Raw genomic sequence first — 27,537 nt, forward strand, 5'->3', positions numbered from 1 at the left:
CAAAGTAAGTTCATATGAATGGGGTCGTAGAGAATTATTTTTAGTTTTTTAGTTATTTGTATATGCATAACAATTACTCTAAACAGACATGTGTGTATGTAGGTATATAGTATATGCTTGCTAATGAAGTTTGCGGGTATCGTCTAATTCAGATAGATATATTCGTACATTAAACCAACCGTATTTAATATACGTGCTATATATGTACATATGTATGCATATTTGTGCACGAAGTAAATCGGAAATATGGGTACGAGTTCATATACGTGCATATAAATGTATAGTATTCGGAAATAGGTAGTTTGTTTGTTTAGGGTGAGCATAATATCTATGGCTGTAATATGTACGTATGTTTTGTAGTTTGAAAAAATATGAAGGAATAGGTTGGATTTGTAGCTATATACGGATAGATAAATGTGCGTTGAAGTTTTTTATATAAGATGAACACAAGAACGCGAAGCGCGAGCTTCCGGTATTCCGACTTGTTTTATTCTTTCATATTTCAAGTGAGCTGTAGCTTAGTTTCGGTAGGTTTAATAACAAATGTGACTGGAAATTAGCCCTCCTTCACACGCATTTTAGCTTAAAAATACCACAAAATTATGCATTTCTAATTCATGTCCCATCTCGTAGCTGCAATTCTGTCACTAAATTTCCCTATAGTATTTTAATTGTATAATTTTAGTGTAATCAATATGCGGATTGAATGGTAGCGAATTGGTTCCATTAGAGTCTAATGTTTCCTCAAAATTCTCACCAAAAAATATCATCAGATCGAGTTCCTCGTCCTTCGAGTGTTAAAAACGGTGTAGCTGTCCAATCGCATTTAAATTCAACTCGAGAACTATGCCAATATTATTTTGTAAAATTCGTGTGCCACTCGTGTTGAATGTGCCATTGTTTTTCTATTTTATTTTAGTCGTTCCGCAACTCTAGACAAAAATCTAATAAACTAAATTGTATGAGTGTATTGGATTGAACCTAACAAGCGAGCGAAATGCGCTACAATGATTTCGACATCGAAATTTGGCGCATTTCAATATGTTGTACATTTTGCTCTTTAGTCTTTGGGATTGCACTTGAGGCTGTTTCAATCAATCACAATTGAAATCTGGTAGGCAAACAGATACACTTACGCACTGATGTATGCAGTTCTCTAGAAGGATTGATTTTGGTTTTGCGTAAACACAATTCGATACTTTTTCGAAAGTGGATGCTTTGGAGGTGAGTCTTTGGACTGCTTCTTGATTTATTGTTAGGTATTGAGATACTAGAAAATAAGAGCAGTGCTCATAAGACCAGCATTTTGGAAGCGAAATGGTCCATTTTTTGGAAACGCAACGCCCCCGCATTTCCCGGTTTGTGATCACAATTTTAGAAATATTTGTACCCCCGTGAAATCACAATACGGGAGATATCAGAGGTCATGAGTAGAATAAACAAGATAATTCTGGGAAGAATTCTGGGAGTGGAAAACCTCATAAATTTGAAAAGTGTCAAACAACTTTCGGCTAATATTCATATGAATCACCAATGGCCTCGAAGCTCAGCTCTATTTGAAATTAGGAAAATATGTAGTAACTATTATATTAAAATAACGCCAAGGAAAGTGAACATCTTAACTTCGTTTTATGGAACAAAGTTTTCTTGACCATTTCAGGGAATTTTATATTGGGGCACATCGCTTCTTGCTATTCCTTCCTACTGAATATGGCGAAAATATTTGATATGCAATATGTAAGAAATTTGCTGATTATTAGGATGAGTGACTACGCTCTACTACTAATCGCTTTATATCAAAATTGTCCCAACGAGGAGTTCCTTTAATAAGTTGAACTCAATCTCATTCCAAAATAAACAACAGACATAGGCGACAGTTGCCACCCTTCCCTGAATACGTCGTACGAGAACAAATATTATAAAAGATTTTGGGGATTCTTCGTGAAACATTGAGAACAATTTGTTTTTCGGTTTCAGTGCACATTGTTGTTTGGATGGAACATAGCAAACTATATATGATAACTTGGTGGTCTTATATGGGAAATATCTCTCACTCTTTCGCTGGTATGATTTTTGGAAGGGCATCATTCTTAACGATCTGAAAGATCCTAAAGCGCGTTTCCAAGGTGACATCATTTGCATATCTGTTTCCTTTGTTTGTTTGTTCCGCCGGATGCCATTCTCTGTCAAAATGAACCTCCCAAGAATTGAAACAATTTTCACAGATATAAAGTGGTTCCATGTGTAGAATGCAATGCGAACTTCTATTTGATTTATAATTTCGCGAAAAAGGTAGTGTCGCGACAAATTTGTTACTTTTTCAGCTGTAAATTTGTCATCAGGTTGGATAAATGAACGAATGATTACAATGTTATTCAAAACGAACGGTAGTTGCATTTGACGATGGTAATTTCACATTTCTCATCAATTTGAATTGATGAAACTACTGATATAAAGGCAAAATACTTGTACGAATTTCCACTGGGATACGCGGAATGGCGCATATGCGCAATGATTTTCTTCTACCATACCAGGTCAAGCGCGGAGCTTTTATGATGCCGTACCTGATACGCTCCGTGCTGGATACGGAACGACTGCTGCTGGATAGTATAAACAGTGCGTTAGTAAATGTGTGGAAGAATTCCTTTAGGTGCTGGACACTCTGCCTGCTGGATCCTGCGAATAGAATTTAATTCGGCAGTGTTTTCATTCTCCATTACAGGGGCATATTGTAGCGACATGTGAACATCCCCCTGCTAACGTAGCGCGCTCGAGCTTCGATACTATGAAAAATTGCGAGAATCACAACTTTTTGGAAGTCGCGATAGAAAATAACTTACTAGTGCATTGATCAGAGAAGCAGAGGTTCCCGCAAATAATACCGATTTCGCTGTTGTAGCCTGCATCACGATAAAGCTTGCAAGCGGTCGAAAATCCTCCTATGGTCCTAATGGTCCGCGTGTCACGATGATGAGTATGTAAGTTTCGTTCTCAACCGTATAACATTCACTGAATTTCAATGTCTTATGGACTAACTGGTTAGTGACCGTAACATATGAATATGGACTGGATTAAAAATATTTCCCCCATCATTGCGCTCAAGCGGCGTAATACCAGCAGCACTGAGGGCATGGAATTGTTCATCGCGGCCCCTGCAGTTTCAACAAAGAGGCTGTTTCAATTTAGCATAGTCAAGGTTTCCTCCTTTAACTATAACAACACCCCGTAGTCAATTTAGGAATTTATCTTTATTTACTAGTCCAAAGCGAAGTCCACTAGGGCGACATTATTGGTGGTAACGGTCTTCATGCCGCCTTGCCCGGAACTTCGATATCGTTCCTATAACACCTCGACTATACTGATGTCACCTCCTTGCTCTTTCATCAAGTGGTGGATCTTGGCCAAATGGCTCTGGATTTGAAGAAGAAGCGAATAGATTCCTTGAGACAGACATCAACAAACCAAGGTTTCTCACCTGACGTCACCCTCTTCCTATCTACGTTAAAGTGGAGAACGTTGTTCAGGTTGTGAAGGAGCAGTATTTCTATAGAGGATAGTGGCACAAAATTTGTTCCATCTACGCGTAAAATTTGGAAATGTTGCTATTTTATGATTCATTGTATTTGCTTTGCATCTTTCCTAAAGCAAGTGCATCTCAATTTTTGCAAATTATTTTTATGCTAACGCCCACTGACTCACAGAATGATGATCATTTCGATCAGGAAACCCTCACAGTGGGATGAACTCACTTCCATCCGGTGGTGCTGGCCAATGTCCCCCTCAAGACTGGCGCCGCATAGAGTAATTACGAACAACTTGCAACCACTTCTAGATCTTCAGATGTTAGATTTCATCGTTGCTAAGTTTTAGCTCGTACCTATTTCGTTCATCCAGAGATCATCCAAACAACGATCATCGTCATCGTCAACGATAATAATATACTATATATTGGCCCGGATTTTATCGACAACTAGACGGTGGTGGTGTCACTCAAAGATTTCGCCGTTATATAGGTTCCTTTTGTAGGGGGCCAAAAATTCTTCGTAGAATTCAGCGTTTGGAAGCAAAATAGGTTCTGTTGGCTGGCAACAATCATGCGCGGATTTTTGCGTCATAGCTGTTATTGGTGTTGATTTTCCACCCTAGGGAGGAGAAATTATCGACTTTCTCAAAATTGTAGTCTCGTATCTTTATTATTTTCATTTGACTAATGCAATTTGATGCTGTCACTTCTTCGTTTTTTAATGCTAACAGTGCCACCAAATACTTCGTCTTGCCTTCATTAATATACAACCCAAGTTCCCCCGTCGTCTGCTCGATATTGATGAAGGCAGTTTGTACATCTCTGGTTACGCCCATGATATCAATATCGTCAGCGTACGCCAGCAGTTGAGTGGACTTGAAGAGGATAGTACCCGGCGCTTATACATCAGCATCAGGGATCACTTCTCCAGTGATAGGTATAAAAGGACACAATGCCTTAGACTGTTGTTAATGTTAAATAGTCTCGAGAGCTACTGCGTTTACCTGGTCTCGAACACTAGTCAGGGTCGGAGTAGCCATCGTATAAATTTAGTGGGGATACTGCATTTTCTGACATCTGTGCACAGTTTTGTACTGGCTACGCTATCACAGACAGCCTTGAAGTTAATGATAACATCTAGCAAGTTAGGGGAGAATATCTTATAGACGGTACTCAACAACGTGATACCTTTACAATTCCTGAATTGGACGACATTCCCCTTTTTATGTATGTCCCTACTTCGATAATGTCGTGGTATGTCTCTGCGCGTCCTCGCGTTCTTTGTGAGTACAGCGTTGCGTGGTATGCAGCGTTCTTCCGTTCTGTTGCTAGCTCACATTTATCGTCGAACCAGTTCTCGATTTTTTCTTTTGGGATTGGGGTGGCGGTAGTGTTGTGTAGTGATAACGTTCTTGAGGTGGTTGTGAAGGTCATTTCAAGATGCTTAACCTTCAGGACCTCTGTCAACTGTTGTAATCACGCATCCATTTCTACTGGTCTTATGGTCTAGTTATTTATGCCAAAGATTAGCACGTGGGTCAATTTGGTTGAAAGTGGTTCCGTCTAGAGAGGCCCACGTTTGCTTACAGACCACTTTCCGCACAAATCAGGTGCTACCATTTCGTATGACATTGCCAACTGAATAATCCGCAGTCCGTTATCATTGATGTTTTCGTTCCTACTTGGCTGTTTAAAACTCAAAGTATGATTTTAACATCATACCATTCTATTGCCTTCTCCGACGCTGCAGTCTTCTCCGTAGGAACGTGAACGTGAATGAGGCTTATATTTCTAAATTTGTTCCGCAAGCGCGATGACCGCAAGTTTTCTTTTTGGGCGGACTAAGAAACATGCTCTGAGCACATAGTTTACTGAATGGCCATAATAATGATATGGCGCAGAGGCACTGCTCATCTTTTGTAACGCTGTTACGTCAGCTTTATTTTGGGACAGGGCATCGGCTATCTGCTGGGCAGCATTCTATTTGTACAGGAAGCACACGTTCGATGAGAAAATGCGCAAATCGTTCTTCCATTTTCGTTGCCGGGTTCGTTGCGGTAATACCCATCCAATCCGAGGCTCCTGTTGTGGCTTCGTAACAAGTTGTTTTCCAAGTAGGTTTGGTAACCCTCCCCAATCGCCAACCTGCAGGATCATTTGGTACAATTTGTCCCCTTTTAGGCGTGAGGAACTTTCCTTCGATCTTCTCCGTCTGCAGTTTTTCGCTAAAAAAGAAACGCCTAATGGTCACTACGTAAAAGTGGAGATAGGGTGGCTGTTGGTGTTAGTTAGCAGGGCTTTCCCAAGCTTTATGCTCCATCGGGAGTATCAGTCCGCGTTTTCGCCCTAGGGCCTATGCTAACTTTTGAGAGGAATTATCATCCAAATATTTATCCAACGTACATGTTAACAATTGTCCTGATATACAATAATAAATTAATGATACGGTTGTTAAAAAAGCGGTTTTTTTTATTTCCACGAAAGTTCAGTGGGTTCGGATTATCATGCACATAAATGGCAGCAGAGAAAATGTTTATCACTATTTCTGTTTGTGAGTATCAGATGAATATATAATATAGCTTTCACATCTTCATCTATTCCAGATAGAAGTTTCCTTATGATATTTTTACTCAGCTGATGTTAAGTTGGTTGCTGTCGCAAGTCGCTAGCGTTATAGTTCTAATCATTCCCAGTTTGAAGATCCGTTTGCAGGCGTGCTGGTTGGCAATGACTTCCGCCGAAGATGTGTCAAATTCGATGTTCATTGCGACTATCAATATTTTTCCATTAACTTTATCGAATAGATCACGACATGCCGCCGAATACCTTTCCCACTACTTTAGGTGGCCTATTCACATGAAATTGTGTCTGTTATGATTTGCAATTGTCTTTCAGCTTTCGCCGTAGTTATTTCTAGCGTTTTCAGCATCCTTATCAGTCTTCCTCCCGGGTTTTCATAGTCATAAAATTTGTCTTCCTTAGCGGACTCCTTCGCTTTGATGAGCACATTTGCCCAAGTCACAAGATCAGAACAGAGATTGCGGATATGCTGTCTTGTCTTTCACTAAGGTAGCGTTTCTCCTTGAAGAGGACGAATCTGTGCAATGCTAACTGTACACACAGTACCAAGAAAACTTGATTGATTCATTGGTCTCCGCTGTGAATTTAACATCACCAGTTCTCACGGGTCTATACTCCGTGAACCACCTGATAAAGTGCAACTATTCTGAATAATTTTCATGCTAGAGTCTAGTGTCACAACGTTGTTTTCAATGTCATAAGTCTGAGTGTTTAAAGCCATTGGCCTGTCCCTGCGGCTGCCTATTGTTTACAGTTATTCTCTTCTGGAAATCGTCGATCTTTCGCTCACACTTACGAAATGATTACAGGCCCTTGGCTTACGTCAAAATGGATTAGGATTTACTCGAGCTCCAATTTGCAAAAAAACTCGCCAGTTTTTGGGTGATCTGCGTTACCATACCTGCTCTGATTAGAATTGTGTCTCACAGTAATTGTGTCTCACAGTAATACTTTTGAGAACATTTCTTTGTGTATGATTTGACTGATTTGACTATCGATTGCCTGATGATCACTATATGTGACGGCTGACATATGAAAGTAGGTATTTAACTAACTAGTCTTTTGTGAATGTAAGATCTACGATAGAGACTACTTTAATAATAATCGTTGACGAGACAATGCAATTGGAACAGGCGTTGAAGCATGTTAGAGTATTTCATTCAAGACCATCACGGTACACTGCAGTACACTTCAGGGGGCATTGCGCTCGCCGTGATTATTACCGTGATTTAACTCAGGTATTCACCTACAGCTGAATACTCAAAATATTGAGAGCTATCTTGTGTGCGGGTACTACCGGTTATGTGCTTATAGTTACCACCCGTGACTTTTTGTCAAACTAAATAGTGAGGGTTTCTATTACAATCGTTCATTGGAATATTTTATTTTTCACATTTTGGACACAGCTTTGGCCTACAGTAAAGTTGTTTGCTGTTCACCCCCTTGAGTCCAAAATCACAGCACTTAAAACACATTTGAAAGCCTCACGACTGCATCCAGCTCGAGTCTTTGGCAGAGCAAATTGGCACAATTGATCAGGACCAGCCGACTCTGTCTGAAAGGGACAAATGCTGAAGAAGAAGAAGAAGACAGCATGCATATTGGCAGACTGCTATCTGTGTTCTGTCATATGCCTTTTTTTAGACTCTGCACGTTGGACTCGTGTACGCTTTCTAGACCTTACTCTTTCTACGGAGCTTTGTAGATTTCTTCCCTCTCTTGAGGGTCCCAAAATATACACACAGCTTATGGGCGGCTTAAGCCAACGGTGGGTTGTTCGTTAAACGATGCCTCCATATTTTCTTGCAGGTAATATAGTTTGAATAATTCTTATTTCTTTGTTCATCTTATTCATGCCATATTGTTCCCAATCAATGCAAGAAGATGCTTTAATTCCTTTAATCTCCTTGGTGTTTGTTGGGGTATATTTGCTCATCTGCGACTGAGACAATTTTGCAGATATAACCTTGGTCACTATGGAATCTGTCGAATATTTTCCTTATGAGAAATTTTTCTTGTAGATTACCACAATTAAGATCCTAGCGACCTATTGTAAGCTCCTCTTATAGTCTGGATCTGATTATTGAACAGTGGTGCACTTCATTACCCTGACAAATTCCATTAGCTGTCCGATGAGAGTATTTAGCTTGATTATTCTGCAATTTTAGTTAAGGTAACTCTTATTGGGAATATTATCGTGTTCTGGCCGGATCGTTTCAGATTTTTCTGGTGGTGTTCGAAATAGTAACGAACTTCAATGGAAAAGGTTTTCTAAGCGCAGGTTGCCTTTCCATTTTCCGCTGATTCTTCGGGGTGTAATCACCACTACTTGAAATAAGGAGTGGTAAGATTTGGTAGACAAGCAGTAGATGGTTTCTTTTCGTAGGGTTGTGATTGGGTACTATCAGTTCCACAAGTCGCTGGAGGCGTATGTATACCCCTCTCTGTCTACCTCCAATTCTATTTGTTCCGTAACGATTATGGGCAGGTGTGAATCCCCACGTTTGCGTTGAATGGCGTCATGTCACATCCCGTGTGAAGGCCGTTTTTTCGCTTCTTTTGGAAATTTTTGTGAGGAACTGGATGAAGATACAAATACGAATTTTTCACCATAGATTTAATAATACCTTGAGCGTGCATAGGAATTTTTTCAGTCCGATCGCAATAGTTCGTTATTGAAATACAGAGCAATTTATACACCCATCTCCAAAAAAAGGTGTTTTTCCGCTGTCACGCTAGAGGGCGCTGCGATCATCTTAATGAAAAAAGTAAGCGGCATTTTAACGTACAGACTTAACTACAGTCCGCGAACTAAGATTATTCAAAAATATTATAAGCCAAATTTTTGGTGCTTTGTTAAACTTTTTTTTTGTGAATTTTGGTGTTTTTTCACGGCTTCACGGGATAAAAAAACTACTGAACGAATCGTTCTGAATGAGTGCCGAAAATTTCAAACAATTTCGTTTTTTTTTTATTTTGGGCTATGGTGGCAGCCGATTTTCAACATGCAATTTCGGGGAAAACTCATTTGAAATGAAGAATGCTATTTTTAGCCATAAAACCTAACTGACCATTAATATGCTATACCTACTTCACAAACCTTAGGTTTACTGAAGAAACAAATGCACAGTCTTGGCTTCAATTCTTGTCCTTTTAGCGAAGCCCACCGAACGTCATTCGGACCGATAAATATGAGCTTTATTACGGCGGTCGACATAAATCTGGCATGTGGCTTATAACGTGCTTAACATTATAATTTCCGAACGACTCCGAATATCAAAAAATCACGTTGCCCATATATTCTACACTATATCTAGATACAATTGATCATCATCATCATCATCAACGGCGCAACAACCGGTATCCGGTCTAGGCCTGCCTTAATAAGGAACTCCAGACATCCCGGTTTTGCGCCGAGGTCCACCAATTCGATATCCCTAAAAGCTGTCTGGCGTCCTGACCTACGCCATCCCTCCATCTTAGGCAGGGTCTGCCTCGTCTTCTTTTTCTACTGCAGATATTGCCCTTACAGACTTTCGGGGTGGGATCATCCTCTTCCATACGGATTAAGTGAGCCGGATTTTATCCACAACCGGACGGTCATGGTATCGCTCAAAGATTTCGTCATTGTGTAGGCTACGGAAACATCTATCCTCATGTAGGGGGCCAAAAATTCTTCGGAGGGTTCTTCTCTCGAACGCGGCCAAGAGTTCGCAATTTTTCTTCCTAAGAACCCAAGTTTCGGAGGAATACATGAGTACTGGCAAGATCATAGTTTTGTACAGTAAGAGCTTTGACCCTATGGTGAGACGCTTCGAGCGGAACAGCTTTTGTAAGCTGAAATAGGCTCTGTTGACTGACAACAACTGTGCGCGGATTTCATCATCGTAGCTGTTATCGGTTGTGATTTTCGACCCTAGATAGGAGAAATTGTCAACGGTCTCAAAGTTGTATTCTCCTATCGCTTTTCTTCTTCGTGTTTGACCAGTGCGGTTTAATGTTGTTGGTTGATTCGTCTTCGGTGCTGACGTTGCCACCATATATTTTGTCTTGCCTTCATTGATGTGCAGCCCAAAATCTCGCGCCGCCTGCTCGATCTGGATCAAGGTAGTTTGTACGTCGCGGGTGGTTCTTCCCATGATGTCGATATCGTCAGCTTAGGCCAGTACTTGGGTGGACTTGAAGAGGATCGTACCTGTTGCATTCACCTCAGCATCACGAATCACTTTCTCGAGGGCCAGGTTAAAGAGGACGCATGATAGCGCATCCCCTTGTCGTAGATCGTTGTTGATGTCGAATGGTCTTGATAGTGATCCTGCTGCTTTTATCTGGCCTCGCACATTGGTCAGGGTCAGCCTAGTCAATCTTATTAGCTTCGTCGGGATACCGAATTCTCTCATGGCTGTGTACGGTTTTACCCTGGCTATGCTATCATAGGCGGCTTTAAAGTCGATGAACAGATGGTGCAACTGTTGTCCATATTCCAACAGTTTTTCCATCGCTTGCCGCAGAGAGAAAATTTGATCTGTTGCTGTTTTGCCTGGAGTGAAGTCTCTTTGGTATGGGCCAATAATGTTGTGGGCGTATGGGGCTATCCGGCCTAGCAAGATGGTGGAGAATATCTTATAGATGGTACTGAGCAACGGGGATACCTCTATAATTACTGCACTGTGTGATATTTCCCTTTTTATATGTGAGACAGATAATGCCTTGTTGCCAATCGTCAGGCATTGATTCGCTGTCCCATACTCTGAGCATAAGTTGATGAACCACTTGGTGTAACTGGTCGCCTCCATATTTAACCAATTCGGCTGTAATTCCATCGGCTCCTGTCGACTTATGATTTTTTAGCCGATGAATTGCACGGACTGTTTCTCCTAAACTTGGTGGTGGCAGTATTTGTCCGTCGCCTTCAGTTGGCGGGACCTCCAACTCGCCGATGTTCTGGTTGTTCAGTGGCTCATCAGACTACTCAACCCATGTCCCATGCCCCCATGTCCATCCTGGCGGAAATCATATTTCCCTCTTTGTCTCGGCAGGATGAGCATCGAGGTGTATAAGGCTTCATCCTGCTGACTTGTTGGTAAAACTTGCGCGCCTGGTGCGGTTGCTGCTTGTACTTTTCTAGTTCACAGACTTGTTGGTTCTCCCAGGCTTCCTTTTTCTATCTGTGAAGTCGCTTCTCCGATCGACGGAGTTCGTGATAAGTCTCCGCGCATGTCCGCGTTCTTTGAGCATGCAACGTTACTCGGTATGCGGCATTCTTTCGTTCCGCTGCTAGCTTACATTCATCGTCAAACCAGCCGTTCCGACTCCTTTTGCGGCTGGGGCCAAATATGTTTGTGGCCGTATCTATGATAACGTTCTTCAGGTGGTTGTGAAGATCATTTGTTGATGCTTCATCTCCAGATCCTCTGTTGACTGCAGTTATTGCGGCATCCATTTCCCCTTATAGGTGTCGCGGAAGGTTGTGTTGTGGATGGCTTCAGTATTCACTCTCGCCTGATTGTCGGAGGGGATTTTAGGTGGTATTGTTATTCGAGCACGGAACACCATGCCAACGAGATCTATATTGGTCCCCCTATATGTTCTAACATTCATCAAGGCTGAGAGGTGGCGGCGTTCGATCAACACGTGGTCAATTTGGTTGAAAGTGGTCCCATCTGGAGAGGTCCAGGTATCTTTGTGGACCGCTTTCCGTGCAAACCAGATACTTCCATCAATCATTTCATGTGACCCTGCTAATTGAATAATCCGCAGTCCGTTATCAATTGTTTTTTCGTGTAAGCTGTGGGAGCCAACGTATCGCCTGAATACGAGTTCCTTCCCTACTTGGCTGTTAAAATCCCCAAGTATGATTTTAATATCATATCTGGGACAGGCTTCGAGGGTTCGTTCTACTGCCTCTCCGACTCTGCAGTCTCCTCTGTTGGGGCGTGAACGTTAATGAGGCTTATATTTCTAAACTTGCCTCGCAAGCGCTTATGTTTTCAAAGCTGATAACAGCAAGTTTCATTTTTTGACTGACTAAGAAACCTACTCCGAGCACATGGTTTACACTATAATATATGGTGTAGTGGCTCTTCTCCAGGAAACCGGTCCCTGTCTATCGCATCTTTTGTAACGCTGTTATATCAGCCCTATATTGGGACAGGGTATCGGCTAGCTGCTCATCAGTTTTATCTCAGTACAGGGAGCGCACGTTCCATGAGAAAATGCATAAATCGTTAATCCGTTGTTGTTGCCTGGTTCGTCGTTGTGAAGTCCATCCTGTCCGAGGCTCCTTTCGTGGCTCCGTAACATCGGTTTTCCGTGTTGGGTTGTCAGCCCTATCCAACCCCCAACCTGGAGGACCAGTTGGTACAGTTTGTCCCGTTTTTAGGCGCGAGAGACTCGCCTTCATCCTTCTCCGTCTGCAGCTTTTCGTTACGAAAGAGCTCCAGGCGGTCACCATGTGGAGGTGGAGATAGGGTTTGGTAGTGGAGCTGTTGGTGTTGGTTCAGCAGGCATTTCCCAGGTTTTATGCTCCATTGTGGGTACCAATCCACGTTTCGCCCTGGGACCTATACTATCCTTTGACCACCAATACAATACAATACAATACAATTGATGCCAGAAAAAATCGATTCCGTGGATCCGACACACGGGATGAGCCCCTTAAGTTTAACTACGAGATAATACTTGCATAAAAGTGGGGTGTATAATTTGTTCGCCTGTTCGCTGCTCCCAGACACCAAAAATTTCAATAAATCGTCTGGTATACCCAAGCGCTCTGACATTAGAAGTAAAAAACTTTTGAATTTTGAAGTATCAGATTTTCAGGATGATGATGATGATGCGACCAAGGTACCATTTTACTCCTTTCGGTGTAAATCTTTAAACGAGTGCTAAGCTTTAATGAGAAAAAATATGCCTAAGTTCCCCCTAAACTGAGCTAAAGTGGTACAAAAGCTACCTCTACAGAATCCGATAACCTTTTAGCTGTCCGGTGTCAATTTTAGAAAGACAGAACGATATTAGGTTAGCTTTGAATACGTTGGGGAAGCAATCTCTGCAGTTCGATGAATATTGTCTCCATACTTAGTAGATGTTGCAGCTAAAATACAAAGTTTGGATTCTAAATTTTTTGCGGATGGTAGGTTAGTATTCACTATTTTAAGCTTTTAAAGTCTCCAGGCTAAGCAACAAGCGGCAGATAAAAGCACATCTCAGGACCCAATTAAACTAAACAAAACTAACTCTTCTCAACCCAATTTGTTTTGCGAAATAAATTCCTGGATTTTCTACTTCTGTAAATAGCTTCAAATTTCCCATTCAAAATTGAGTTAAATAAACCCGTTGCCGACCAAAATGAAATTCTATGCTGTTTTCGACATGCAAGAAAAAAAACGATGAACGATTCGAATAACGTGCAATAGTACAAAATGCATTGCTTGCAAAGAATTTTCAACTTTTCAGCATTTCATTTCAATTTCGACTTGGCAGTTTTCTATTTTTCTACGATTTTCCCACATTTTTCCCACCGTTACTTTTATAACAACGTGTTCAGGCTAGCTGGCGGCTGGTATTGTTATGAGCCCTAGCTTTTTGGCATGCATTCAAGCAGTTGACATTCCTGCAGACTTTTGTAATTCAACATTTAAAAAAAAGTTAAAAAAAAAATAACTAGAAGGAAGGGTGGAAAACGGCAACAAATTCACTTTACTTCACATTTGGAATCTCACAGAACATTTTCACGTTGCTTTCGGTTGCCGTTTGGATAATAGCAACTGGGACGAATACTCTCACTTAACTTGGTTCATTTATCAAATCGAGATAGAGCTGAATTTGTAGGTTCTGCAGTGGCAGTGCTCCCCAACGGACTTTTCCTGAGAATTAGCAGATCCTCAATTGTCCCCTTTTACCAGGATAGTGCAATGTTTCTTACTGAGAATTCATAAGGAACTATTGCAATCTGTCCATATTGGAGTTTTATGTTTTCCAAAATGTGTGGTTTGCGAATCCTTAATTATTCAGACTCCAAATTACCTTTTGATTTTCTTCTTTCTTCCAGGAAAGATATAATGCAAAGGCATCTAGTCCTTTGCTCAGACTTTTCCATTCCATTCGACTACTGGGCAAGGTCCAATCCTAAAACGAGGACCCTTACACGAAAGTTTAACATCCACTATGCTACAACTTATGCACTGTTTCGCTATAGATACTTCACCGAACGATTCGTCGTTTTGGCACTGTGTCAGCAAGAATTTTCCATGCGAAATTCAGCGAAAGAAAAAAAATTTATGCAGTTTTTACACATTTTCATTGTAAATTTTCTAAAGGTGTCTGCTAAGAGCATTCATCTGCAAACGAATGAGAATGACAAAAAAGAAGGAATCGAATTAAAACCAGGAAATTGCTTGATCCAATCCAAGACACTTTGAATAATTGCCGAATGACAGTGGACTATTTGTCTTCAAGAATTGTTACAAGAAAGCGCCGTGCCACTGCCACCCCTCAGTCACGCCACAGTCGACATTGTGAGTGAGAAGAATTCACTGTGACAGTGTGTTATTTAGGGGCTGCAGGATTGCACATTTCACTGATGAAAGCAGAAGTTCACATGTACATACGTGTGCCATGTAACATCACTTGATTTGTGCAATTGTCGAATGACATAATATAATGTCTGAAGAAATGATAAAAAGCAGGGAACAATGGAGATGCTAGCAGCAGGATGTCGGGCCTCTTTTGTCGTGAGGGATATGAGATATAAATTACTTTTGACAGGGGATGTGCTTAAAGGGTACTTGGGGAGTACAGATCTCAAATTGCAGGACATTCGACTGTTGGATATTAACACGGTGGTGGGTGTTAATTCATGCATTTATGGGATCTGGTAAAAATGTCATTGGTCCTAATAGTAATTTTTAAATGTCAGTTATACGTAGACGGAAAATTTGAGATGAACGGATTATAGACTCATACCTGAACTTTTATCCATATTATCACTGATCCTTGATTTATCTTGAATTTCTCCCTTGTTGGAAGACGAAGTTCATCAAATCTGGTCGAATAATTAAGTGTATTCAATTGAATATACAGAGTGGATAGAGTCGACTGTAGAATAAAAACCAAAAAGCTTTTTTGCTTTCTTCACAAATTATGATAATATTTCGGAAAGTTCAAATGTTTTATTGTTAGCAATTTTGCAGGCCCTCACCAGTAAAATCGCTAACGTGTTCCTAGCTACCAGTTGTGTCATAGTTCAGGCAAACATATTTCAATATGAAGTGAACCAGGTGCCAACACTCCCATGTATCAAATGAGAGAGACAACTTAATGATCACCTATTCCGAGATTGATAGTATTATTTTCCTGCGATTGGAAATGCGGATAGTCCCGTTTTGTGTCTGCCAAATACTGGTCGATCATTCGTAACCATGATTTGATTGAATGCATTTTTTGACCATATGTATGTAACGATTACCACCATCTGGTCATCTGCAAAGCCAATCAATGCTCCCTTTTTCGGCTCCCGAAGGCTAAGCGTCCTATCATACATTATGGTCTACAGCGGGGACCCTAATATGGGGTCTCCAGTAACACAGGCTGTCACAATGTACCTTTTCGACTTGTCATCCATTTTATATCAAAGAAGCTTCATCAAGAAGTATGAATTTTGACAAGGTATCATTAATCCAAGAGCAGCTGGCCGAGTCAAAGCATTCTTGACATCAAGTCTCACTACCAGGTAATGCTTACCACCGACCAACGCCAGGCTATTGTTATCACACAGTCGCTTTGGTAACCCAATTACGGTGAACGAGACTTTTCCATTGTATATTACCCTCTCCAATAGCTTCGGTGTGTAAAGATTGGCCACGCCGGTACTGGTTATTTAACGCCAACATAAAATCTAGTCTAGCGATCACTATCACTTCAAAGTATTTTTATATATATTTCACAGCGTACCGTGAGGATTATACACATAGAGTTCAGAAATTGTGTGCGTCGGTACAACGATGACGGATTTTGTAGCTTGTGGGAAAAATGAATTAGTTTAGTTCGGTGAGGCTAGTGGAAGTTCCAAGCACTCAAATATTGTACGATCTCTTAGAATCGCCTAATCAATAACTACCTGCCTGCGACCTCTCAGGCTTCTACCAATCTGAGAATATCTTCCAGATTCAGAGAGTGCGTAGATTCTTCATTGGAGAAAGCCTTACTCAAGTATTATCCTGTGAGGTCTATTAACTCCCTCATTACTAGCAATGTTGCAGTCCTCAAGCACCTCAATAACTGGCGTGACGATAAATATAACGCTACTTCACCCGCACAGATTCGAATGTTGCGACCTCGCCATTTTTGTTGACAACGTTTTTCTGTTGCCAATCGAATGGCATGTGTCGCCGAATGGAATATGGCCGCCATTTTACCCAATAATCGTATCTTCCTTTGAGTTCAATCCGTCTTCCATGACTGAACAGCTGGTTAAGATTATTACGACAAAGTATGCCTTCTCAAAGGCAAATATGGAAACCATATGACCGGCAGCCATCAGACCCTCCTGGTGTTTGCTAAGGAATTTCTGGATGGACGCATGACTGTATGATTGACCGCCTTTCCACGCACTAGTGCTGCTCCATATGGCTACAATGCTATACATATACAATATGGAACACTGACGAAGGGGACATCACCATTATTTTCCTCTCCTGATAGATAGAGAAAACGCTTTTTAAACGGTGGCAGCTAAAAGACCTCCTTAAACTTTTGTCACGTACCCTCCGACGCATCATTGAGGAGAACCAATAGTTTATGCTTTCGCCTCGAGATGATCCAGTCCTTAAAGCTAGGAGAAGTTTCCTCCTAAGCGGCTGCCGCTGCTCAGTATTGCAACCGAATTATTAGTGTCGTCATATAGGACTCATTGATGTGGGAGCAGTACTAGTCGTTAGTGTTTATATGATGAAAGGGAAATGCTATCCGCCACATATAATGCATGTATGTACAACTTCAAATCTAAAATTTACCTCAGTGTCATCCGCTCATAAACGGCAATAATGAAAGCTGTCTCGTGGTAATGGACCGGTAGCGTAACATAGAAAAATTGCCAGACAGGGTCCTCGATGTTATGATCACGTAATTCGCGCTAACAAGAGTTTACTTGCCGGTAGTGGTTTGATACACTATATGGTGATTTGAAAGCCTCGCGACTGCATCTGCATCCGGCAAATGAGAGAAGAAAATGCCGTAACTAGTCACGGCAGGCCAACCCCGCTTGTGAGCAAGACAAAGGCTAAAGAAAAAGAAAATGCATTGCACAAATTACCTTACAACCTTTATTAAATATCCCTTGATAGTCAGGTGCTTTGTTTTCTGAGGTTGTTTGAGGTCTCTTGGAGTTAGCGATGGGTGCACTATAATATATGTATATTCTCTAGAAGAAGGTTTAAGATATGATTTGTGGAGATATATCATCACATTGCAATTCTATAGGCGCTTTCCAATTCCTCTTGTTCTGCTATATGATTGGCTAAAGGTTTTGTTAGCTTCCACATTGTCTCCGTTCCGTATCTCTCCACATTCTCCGGGTGCTGCGACTACAGTCAGGTAAACAGTTGGCGGAGTTGAATGGACGAATATCGCACAATACTCACCAGAATTCGGCGCGTCTTTTTTCACGTTTACCACCATGCTTATTGGATCTACGGAAGAATGGGCGCCAGACCCATAATGGTACCGTCACAGACCATATCCGCTTTCGACGGAGTTGCAGACTACTTTCCCTGTCATCTTGCCCTTTGTATCGACGAAGCAGGATGGGTGATACGATCCTGCATCTCCAAATCGCTTTCTGGATTCGGAAAGCAATGGCAACTTTTGCGTTTTCCACAGGAAAGAAAATATTCCTTCGTTTAGGCTCGCCTTGAAGGTATTCAAGAAAAGGTCGGTCCTAGTATTGACTTGCTAATCTGGATTCTTATTGTCACTGGTCCCACATACTAGCTGTAGCTCCTATTCATTAACTGGAGGTAACATGCGCTCATTGCCCTGCATTACCGCCTTCCATTTTGTTGGCGGTGAAGAAACAGATTTCTAACAATTTCTTTCAGAAAGCATGAGCAGATCGTCGTTACTGTCCTGTGGTAAAGCCTCCTTGCCCAGAAACATACCATGATTAACTAGCTACTGGAGTGCAGTCGCCTCTGGAACCTAGTTGCACAGCATGTTTCCATCACCCATTGGATGATCAGGGTTATGTCGAACTTGAGCGCTACAGCACTGTGCTGTATGGCTATTTCTGACGGTAAATTTGTATTAATGAACAAATAACCGGAATTAACATTGAATATTTATGCCTACGTTCCCACTATTTCATCCAAGCGGTTAAAAATGTATAGATACCTCCTGCAACTAACTTAAAGCTGGCTTCTCTGGTATTCTGTTATTCAGCTTTAATTTCCCACTCTAATATTTCCAGGAAAATGAATATATTTCGAAATTAGTGGGAAGAAAATCTCATTCATTAGATATAAAATTAATTAGTCATTAAAATATTCACCTCAACTTTACTACAGTTCTCCATACCCCACCCTGATTCATATGAGGCATGAATTAGATATCGCATGCCGAAAATCAGATTATAGGTCTATATTGTGGAAAGAGTTGCCGAAGAGCGAGAAAATTCATTCGATTATTGCCACTAGAAGGCGTAGTTTCAGCAAACTTGTGTCTTACGTGCGAAGGTGGGCACATTCACGTGTTAAGATTGTTTCCAAAAATCTGTAGTCATCTTCAAACTCAAAGGATTTTCCACTTATTTAACTCCGAGATCGATATCCTTCATAAGCTCGTTAATCATGAATGTACCACGATACATGTTTATCCTAATTATCCGTGACTTATCATCTTTATGTTTGCCGCTTTATATAGGAAGCATGTATACCGCGACGTCCAAATACCCTTTCCTTCCCTAACTTCAGTTGAAGGTGAAGTTAAATAGCAGCAAATAAATACATACATATATCGGGGATATTATTCTCCCAAATGAGTAATAGGATTTTAACTTTTCGACGAGAGGCAAACAAATCCTTAGTAAGATGCAGCACATTTAATCCTTTTTCGTGTAATCCCGTAATATCAAGGAGTCAGAATCACAGAGAGCCTTTGCTCCATACGAACTAATTTAAGCGACTTATGTTGTCCATATCTCTAGGAGCGTATCGATTCCGAGCTCGTAGATACAAAAATGTAACTCATTCATTCGGATCCAATTTCTTATTGATATCGTGCAACATGCGAAGGATTACCTGCGAAGTAATATTTTCCTCTCTAAGTTTATTTCGTATCCTGTATCATAGGTCTTGTCTTTCGTTCTCTTTTGTGGGGGTGTACATAGTTGATGCTACAAGGAAACATCCACATAAGCTTAGCTCGTTGAGAGTTCGTGGAAGCGATTAAGATGAAATTTCGAGGGATTTGCTTACAATGGAAAGGCATTTGCAAGATTTTCACCGGAATTTCCATGAATGAATACAGAAGTTTCTGCTCCAAGAGGGTAATCAGGCTTTAATTCAATACCTAAATAAATTTAAAATTTCCTGGAAATGGTAATTCAAAAACATATCACCCCTCCGCTTGGATTCTAGATAACATTTCATTGCGGAACACACTGTGTAATTTACTCCTTGGGATCTGGCGAACATTACCTTAAGAAAATATATATGTATTGATTACTAATCTCTTCCTTCAAGCAATTTATTACCAAACCGATCGATGTGATGTGGAGATGTCCTTGCCGTTCCCTGTTGCTTCGTTTTCCCGACTCCCAGGGCGACCGCACTGCTCGCCTAACCATGCGAGAGAAAGGCAGAGGCAAAAAGGATACTACATGACTTTCGACTTTCCACTAATTCCCCAGTGCGAGATGTGGCAAACCCTTGTCAGAAGTTATGGCTCGACGGGTCGGCAACTAGAAGGATCGCATCTCTCATTTGGCTCTTCCCCTTCGATTTCGACTATCCTCCCTTGAATTGATACTACCTCATCGACGACCCTTAAAATATTTTCTCTTGGTTACCATTTATTAATACGTCTATTAGGTATCTATTAACCTCATGAATTACTTATTCCAACCGAAGAAACTTTAGAAGATGCTCGCAAGTGTATGCCCCTCTAGCATCCTTGCTCGTCTTCTGCCCTCCATGTTCTGTCCTTGTGCTCGACGTTCAATTAATATTAAAACTGGTCCGTACTTGAGTATTCTCCTTCGTATAACTTTGTTGATATCTATTTATTTTTATATTGGATTCGAAGAATTAATATAAGAGCATTAAGGACTAATAATGTGCCTTTCTTCCTTTTTATTTTCGTGTACGTATATGTATATATATTTTCCTTCGTTCCGTGCTGATATTTTATTCCCTTTCTCGTTTCAGGCAACTGTTGTCTTCATAGGCTGATATGGCTGCTGTAAATTCCGTAAGTACCTAGAAGAAAATTAATTTCTTGCATTAAAAAATATCTTAAAAACAAAGATGTTTTGCAAACCTTGAAGAGAAGTGGGCGGGCAAGACAGCTATTTACATATGTATATCAGGAGATGGGGAGCAAAATGAAATTTTTGGAAAGCTTATTCTGAGTTTATCCCGAAATATTACGAGCAAACTGAAGTAAATAAAATGTTGATATTTGTTCCGTTTTATTTGTAGCATTGTATTATATAAGGCTGCTATAACGGTGCAACTTTTATTGTATGTGGGCTTCGACCTTGAAAAATATCAAATGTTTTGAAACATTACCCTTCACTATGACGAACGTTTAGCATGTCGAATTACTCTATGCAAAATGTATTGGATAATCTCTTTTTGATCGCTTATGAGAGCAGGCCCGGTTCCACGCTTCCAAAATTCGTTCGTCGATGATTTAAAGAGACATATCTCGTGTCGGGTCCTTGGGTGTAGTACCTTACATTTGAAAGAAAATCCCAACCCCAAACGATGCAAATACCTCCTCAATGGCATCTTCCTGACCTCGGTCTTGACAAGAAATCAAAAGTTATTTTTAAGCCGATGGCATTTTTGTTGCTTTCTTTCCTTGTAGTTCCCGGGAACTTACATTTCCAGCAGTACTGGTCCAAATCGGTATATTTTTTGTGTTTTTATTCGATATTGCTTTAAGTGTAACTCACTTTACTTACTCACTCACTCACTTCAATCTTTCAGCTCAAGGCAGAACTTCATTAAATGGAGGAGAACCTCGCCAACTCAGCGAAATACCGGTTTATGGTAGTCAATATCCCTCAGATGGAAGATATTGGCCCCTATGTGCGATTGTTCCTAGTTTGACGGAATCTTCTAAGTCTTGACAGGTCTTACCGATAACCCTTCAATCCTTCTCTACCTTTATGCGCTATATACTTGTAGGTCGACCTACTCGTCGGCCACTATGGGAAACTGGGTTCCGTTGCATGGCATAGGCACACCACACCTAACTGTACCTGGCCCGTGAGCTGACTCAACTCATCGTTCAAAATTTTTTCTGGCCAAAGTACACCAATAACATTGTGGGCGCAGGTGGTAATGTAAGCTTAAAACCTTTGAGGTACAGGGGAGCTCACGTATAACAGAGCAGAAAAATCTTGGCGTAAAACCGTCATTTGAGTTTGGTGTTGAGGTATCTGAATTCCAAATGTTAGATAAAACAACGAAGACGTACTTAGCACTGTTAATGCGTTACGTGAAATCAAGCTCCTTGTCACTAACGGCAGAAGCAACGCTTCCAGATTCTTCTGGCTAATGAAGATATGAAGAGTTTGATGCCCCTTGAGACTGGTGTTTGTCTTCCGCCCAGCCCTACATGCCTCTCTATTCAATAGAGAGCCATTTTGCCAGGCCCTATGACTCCGTAAGAGAGCAAATAGATGCCATCAGTGTAGCTGGAGTATTTGACAAATCATGGGCGATTGAAGCTCAAAATGTTGTCCGAATAAAATAGCGTAGAGAACGTTACCGATAACAAGGAGGAATAGCATAGGTGACAGAAAGCAATCTTGCCGAACTTTGCTTTGAAGTCCTAAATTCCTTAGAAATTGCATTTTGCGTCATCGTTCTGATAATAGCTTGTAGTTTTTCCGAACTCTGCACACTGAATCAAAATCACCTCAACTTAGAAGGACCTAGAGTAGAAACCAACAACCAAACTGCTCTCTGTCTATTAAGCTTTTGAGATGTTCTTTAATATATTCCAGGGTCATTTTAGTTACAATCCTTCCGACGGCAGGAAGCATAAAAATATAGTTCTCCTCTATTTGTTGCGCTCACTACGAGCACTGCTCTTCGAATCATCATCCCCTTGTTGTTGCAATCACTTTGAAAAGACAGCGGAAGCAGCGTTGAACAGTTGCTTGGGGAGATCATCGTGCCCAGTAGGCTCATCCGGCGACTAGTCATCTTATTCACACTTGTCGTACGGTTACGAACCGTGGTGAAACCTTCACTCCCTCTTCCTCCAGTTTGATGTTAAAGTTCGTTGCAGGATCATCGAAATAGTCCGCTTGAGGGCTATTGGGACAGGAAATTTTATCATGATGCAGTATACGGTAGTGAAATCATAGTTAACGCATTACCTTTTCCAGCATTGACAGTAGCAATAAGAGCATCTAGCTCGCGTAATATGCTGACGAAGGAAGGTGACAGATATTTTCACTCGAGGCGTTTCGCACATGCAGATACTTAATTTACAACTGATGTCAGTGGTCGCTCTATGCGTCACTAGTCGCCTGAGACCCCGTTCACTTGGAGTTAATCATTACTTTGGCTTGCGGGAATTAAAGTTATCGTAATTCTCATGCTACGCAGATGACGAGCAATTTTAAAGCTGTAATTATTATACACAGGATTGGATGCCTTCTAGGCTAGTTCCTCATCCTTCAGGCTAGCCCTTCATCATCACTTAAGCAATCAATAGGTTGAAGCCAATGGGGTTGATTGGCGGTTCATCATGAAACTTCTTCTGTCAGCCCATGCAGATTCTATATCTTGCACTTATGTTAAGATGGAGCGTTTCGCAAAAAGTTAGAGAAGTGAGGAATTAAGTTTTGTGTGCGATAATGCGGAGGGTATTCGCGTACTCGGTGTTTTCGTAAACGGTTAAATGATCTCAGAATGCATGAAAAATAATCTCAAAACCGCAACTGAAAAGGAGCAGTTTGGTTTGCATGCAGGACCATCTTGTATTAACCAACTCAATACTAAATAGAGTAGAGCAGAGTAGACTATTCCACCTGCTTGAAAACGGGCTTCTCGGCAACTTGAATAGATAGTCTACGCAGAAAGACGACATAGGACGGACAAAATATGTCGAGCTACATCAACGTGTAATCTCCGAGGAATTTTAAGTCGAAAATGAAGCCAGTCAAGTATTTACTCTGTCAAGGATCTTCTCCTTCGGGCCGGCAAAACTATCTACACCGCATGATCTGGAATGAGAGTAAAATAAAGGATGATATTATTCGCCAAATATCGCAACTAGCCGCAAGATATCGTATCGCTCTCTCACCGACCGATATTGGTCAAACAGCTTTGTATTTAGGTAAAGTAGCAATTATAATCATACCGGAGATTAACAGCAGGGAAACCAAGCATCGAGCCTTCATGGATTCTTCCTATGCAATTTTGTTTACTCTGACGGTGGCACCGAGATCGATGTCACCTACCATAAGATCCGTATTTATTAGAAGAATTCATTGTTGGTAATGACATTCAATCAGATTCAATTTTGTTAGACAGCGAGTCGCTCTAGAACAAAGTCGCAAAGCTCAAGAAGGAAGAAAAGTAGGTTTCTCGAAAATTCTTAGATGAGCCATTGTGTTCCGGCCAATTTTGCCAGATATTGGCTAACAGGTTTGCGGGACGATAGAAGAGCTTAGCCATAACACAGTCAATCAAAAGAAAGACCGACTATGGTAAAATATACTGCACTCCCGAGTACCGAAGACACAGAGAACTTAACTTAATCTCGCAAGGTTTGGAGAGACTGATTGGGCGTTATAGCGTTATGTGCCTGCTCTGCATTCATTGGTTTGAAAGACAATAGACAAAATTCTAAAAGGAGAGTAAGGAATATGAAGGACGTTGATTGTATGCCTTTCAAAACCTTCTTGATACCGCCAGAGAGTGGATGATACTCTATTAAGTGGATCTATACTATGCTAGTGCAAAGGTTGCAGTTTCTCAAGTGCTCTTTGATGAAGGAAGGAACGAAAGGTCGCCTCCCATGAGGTGTGACAACGACACTTCTGCGGAGAATGTTGATCAACTACTTTGCTTTTTTCTTTTTTTGGCTCAGTTATGGATGTGGAATCTTCGATATACATCAACCGAGACCGTTAACTTGCACGATTTGTAGACGACTTCAACTGGTTTTCCGCTGGAACCACGACTAGTTATTACTTTGCGTGGCCTGATAGCAATTATGCTGCTGTTCGTGAGTGGCTATCGTTCGCTTTCACCTTTCTCCGATGTGGACCTTCCTTTAAAGTACACATGCACTTCCTTCGACTGTAGTACCAGAAGACACACGTTCGAAATCTCCAGAGCAAGCCGAACATCTGACATCAGATTTGGTGCTAATGTGCTCCAGCTGCAACGGGTGGAATCATATCCATTAGTAGGAATCCTGCGGGTTAGGCGAGAACAATGGAATACTATGGTTGGAACACTCAAAAGCTATACCTCTTTTTCACGTCACATGCACACACAATGGGTAGAATACAGAGAGGGGTTCATCAGGTTATATATCCAGTTATTTCCGTGGGCAGCAGCAACAAATATCCAAATCTGCTTCGACTGTTTTGTCAAAAATTTAGAAATGTAATTATATCAACACAAACAATAGTTGGTGCTTTTCCAAAGCTGCCTTAGTGCTATTATACATGAAAATGAGCACCACGGTTACTCAGCAGCTTCAAGCTTTCATCAATTCATGTCTGCATCGTACCATCGGGGCACTTTTTATGAAATAATAACAAATGAAGAACGATTGGGGGTTTTGGTATGCAAAGAAACCCACTATCTAAGGATGGCCGATTAGTCGACGCTCTAGATTTAAGTGGCTCAGAACAGTGGGAGAAAGATGCAAGCTTTTCGAAGAGTCGTCCGGATAGCGAGGACTTTTTTCCAGAAAGTAATAGCGATAACGCGTGCGGTTGGGGCGCTATGCGGCACACGGGGGTAGCTATTCATATCACTTATGCATTGAGAAAAGTTTTCTACTATTGAACGACAGAAAGATAGCGGAAGCAGTTCATGTTCAATTTCTGGGTCATGTGGGTAAATGTACATATATCCAAAACGCAGACAAAAGCAAACGAACGTTGTGGTCTCTTTCCAAAAATGTCAATAATCAATTCAGAGAGCATCGTTTGTTGAAATCGAACTGGTCTTATGGAAGGTGGTATTGCCAAATAAAATCTCGCCGATGACAAGACGATGTAAGAGTAAAAAATCTACAAACGGTTTTCCCTCTTTGCGCTCGTAATTTCCCTATCGTATACACAACACTGCCCCTCTTGATCACAATACAATGTCTTCTATAATCCTGCTGAGGATTATAAGAAACGTCCTAATATGGTAGTTAAAATCGAAAGGCACGGTACTATTATGATGCACGCTATCTCGCGTGGGGCTTCGATCATCAGTTTAACATCGGATTCACATTTATTGCCAGCAAACTTGTCAGACAGGCACCGGTTGCCTGGAGAAGGGTCACTACACCATATATTATAGGGGCAGTTCAGTAAACCATGTGCTCGGAGTAGGCTTCTTAGTCAGCCAAAAAATGAAACCTGCTGTTATCGTCTTTGAAAACATAAGCGAACGGCCATGCACTCTGCGCTTGCGAGGCAAATTTAGAAATATGAGCCTCATTACCGTCCACGCCCCAACAGAGGAGACTGCAGAGTCGGAGAAGGATACCTTCTACGAGGCAGTAGAAGGAACCGTCGAAGCCGGTCACAGATATGATATAAAAATCACTTTAACAGTCAAGTAGGGACGCACCCCGTATTCAGGCGATACGTTGGCTCCCATAGCTTACATAAAAATACAAATGATAACGGACTGCGGATTTTTCAGTTAGCAGTGTCACACGAAATGGTTGTTGGAAGTACCTGGTTTGCACGGAAAGCGGTCCACAAACATACGTGAGCCTCTCCAGACGGGACCACTTTCAATCAAATTGACTATGTGTGATCGAACGCCGCCACTTCCCAGCCTTGATGAATGTCAGAACATATAGGGGAGGCCAATATAGACTCGGATCACTATCTCGTTGGCATGGTGCTCCGAGCTTGAATAGCAACACCATCCAGAATCCCCTCTGGCAATCAGGTGAGAGTTAACATCGAAGCCATTCACAACACAATCCTCGGCAACACCTATAGAAGGAAAATGGATGCCGCAATAACCGCAGTCAACACAGATCCTGGAGATGAAGCATCAACAAATGATCTTCACAATCACTTCAAGAACGTTATCATAAATACGGCCACAAGCATACTTGGCCCCACCCGCAAAAGGAGTCGGAAAGGCTGGTTTTACGATGAATGTAAGTTAGCAACGGAACGGAAGAATGCCGCACACTAAGTAGTGTTCAAAGAACGCGGGCACGCGCAGAGACTTATCACGAACTCCGTCGATCGGAGAAGCGACTTCACAGACGGAAAAAGGAAGCCTGGGAGAACCAACAAATCTGTGAACTAGAAAAGTACAGGGAGCAACCGCACCAGGCGCGCAAGTTTTACCAACAAGTCAGCAGGATGAAGCCTTATACACCTCGATGCTCATTCTGCCGAGACAAAGAGCTACTGAACAACCAGAGTATCGGCGAGTTGGAGGCCCCCCCAACTGAAGACGACGGACAAATACTGCCACCACCAAGTATAGAAGAAGCAGTCCGTGCAACTCATCGGCTTGAAAATCATAAGTCGCCAGGAGCCGATGGAATTACAGCCGAATTGGTTAAATATGGAGGCGACCAATTACACCAAGTGGTTCACCAACTTGTACTCAAAGTGTGGAACAGCGAATCAATGCCTGACGATTGGCAAAGAGGCATTACCTGTCTCATACATAAAAAGGGAGATACCACACAGTGCAGCAATAGAGGTATCACGTTGCTGCGTACCATCTATAAGGTATTCTCCGGTATCTCGCTAGGTCGGATAGTCCCATATGCCCAGAACGTTATTGGCCCATACGAAAAAGGCTTCACTCCAGACAAATCAGCAACAGATCAGATTTTTTCTCTGCGGCAAGCGATGGAAAAACTGCTGGAATATGGCCATCAGTTGCACCATCTCTTCGTCGACTCTAATGCCGCGTATGAGAGAATGAGAGAATTTAGTATCCCGACGAAATTGATAAGACTGACTAGGTTGACTCTGACCA

The 27,537-nt window shown here is 41.5% G+C and overlaps 1 protein-coding gene across 2 annotated transcripts in view; it reads left to right on the forward strand.

The window, feature by feature from the left end:
* The window catches only part of LOC119652950 (serine-rich adhesin for platelets), a 321,668-nt gene that overhangs the window by 42,201 nt on the left and 251,930 nt on the right, over positions 1-27,537 (forward strand). For both annotated transcript variants that reach the window (XM_038057342.1, XM_038057343.1), the window contains exon 2: positions 20,527-20,569. In XM_038057342.1, the coding sequence (XP_037913270.1) occupies positions 20,552-20,569 (18 nt within the window). In that variant the 5' untranslated portion in view covers positions 20,527-20,551. The remainder of the gene's footprint in view (positions 1-20,526; positions 20,570-27,537) is intronic.

This window comes from Hermetia illucens, chromosome 3, assembly GCF_905115235.1.
Source record: "Hermetia illucens chromosome 3, iHerIll2.2.curated.20191125, whole genome shotgun sequence".
In the NCBI taxonomy this organism is placed as follows: domain Eukaryota; kingdom Metazoa; phylum Arthropoda; class Insecta; order Diptera; family Stratiomyidae; genus Hermetia; species Hermetia illucens.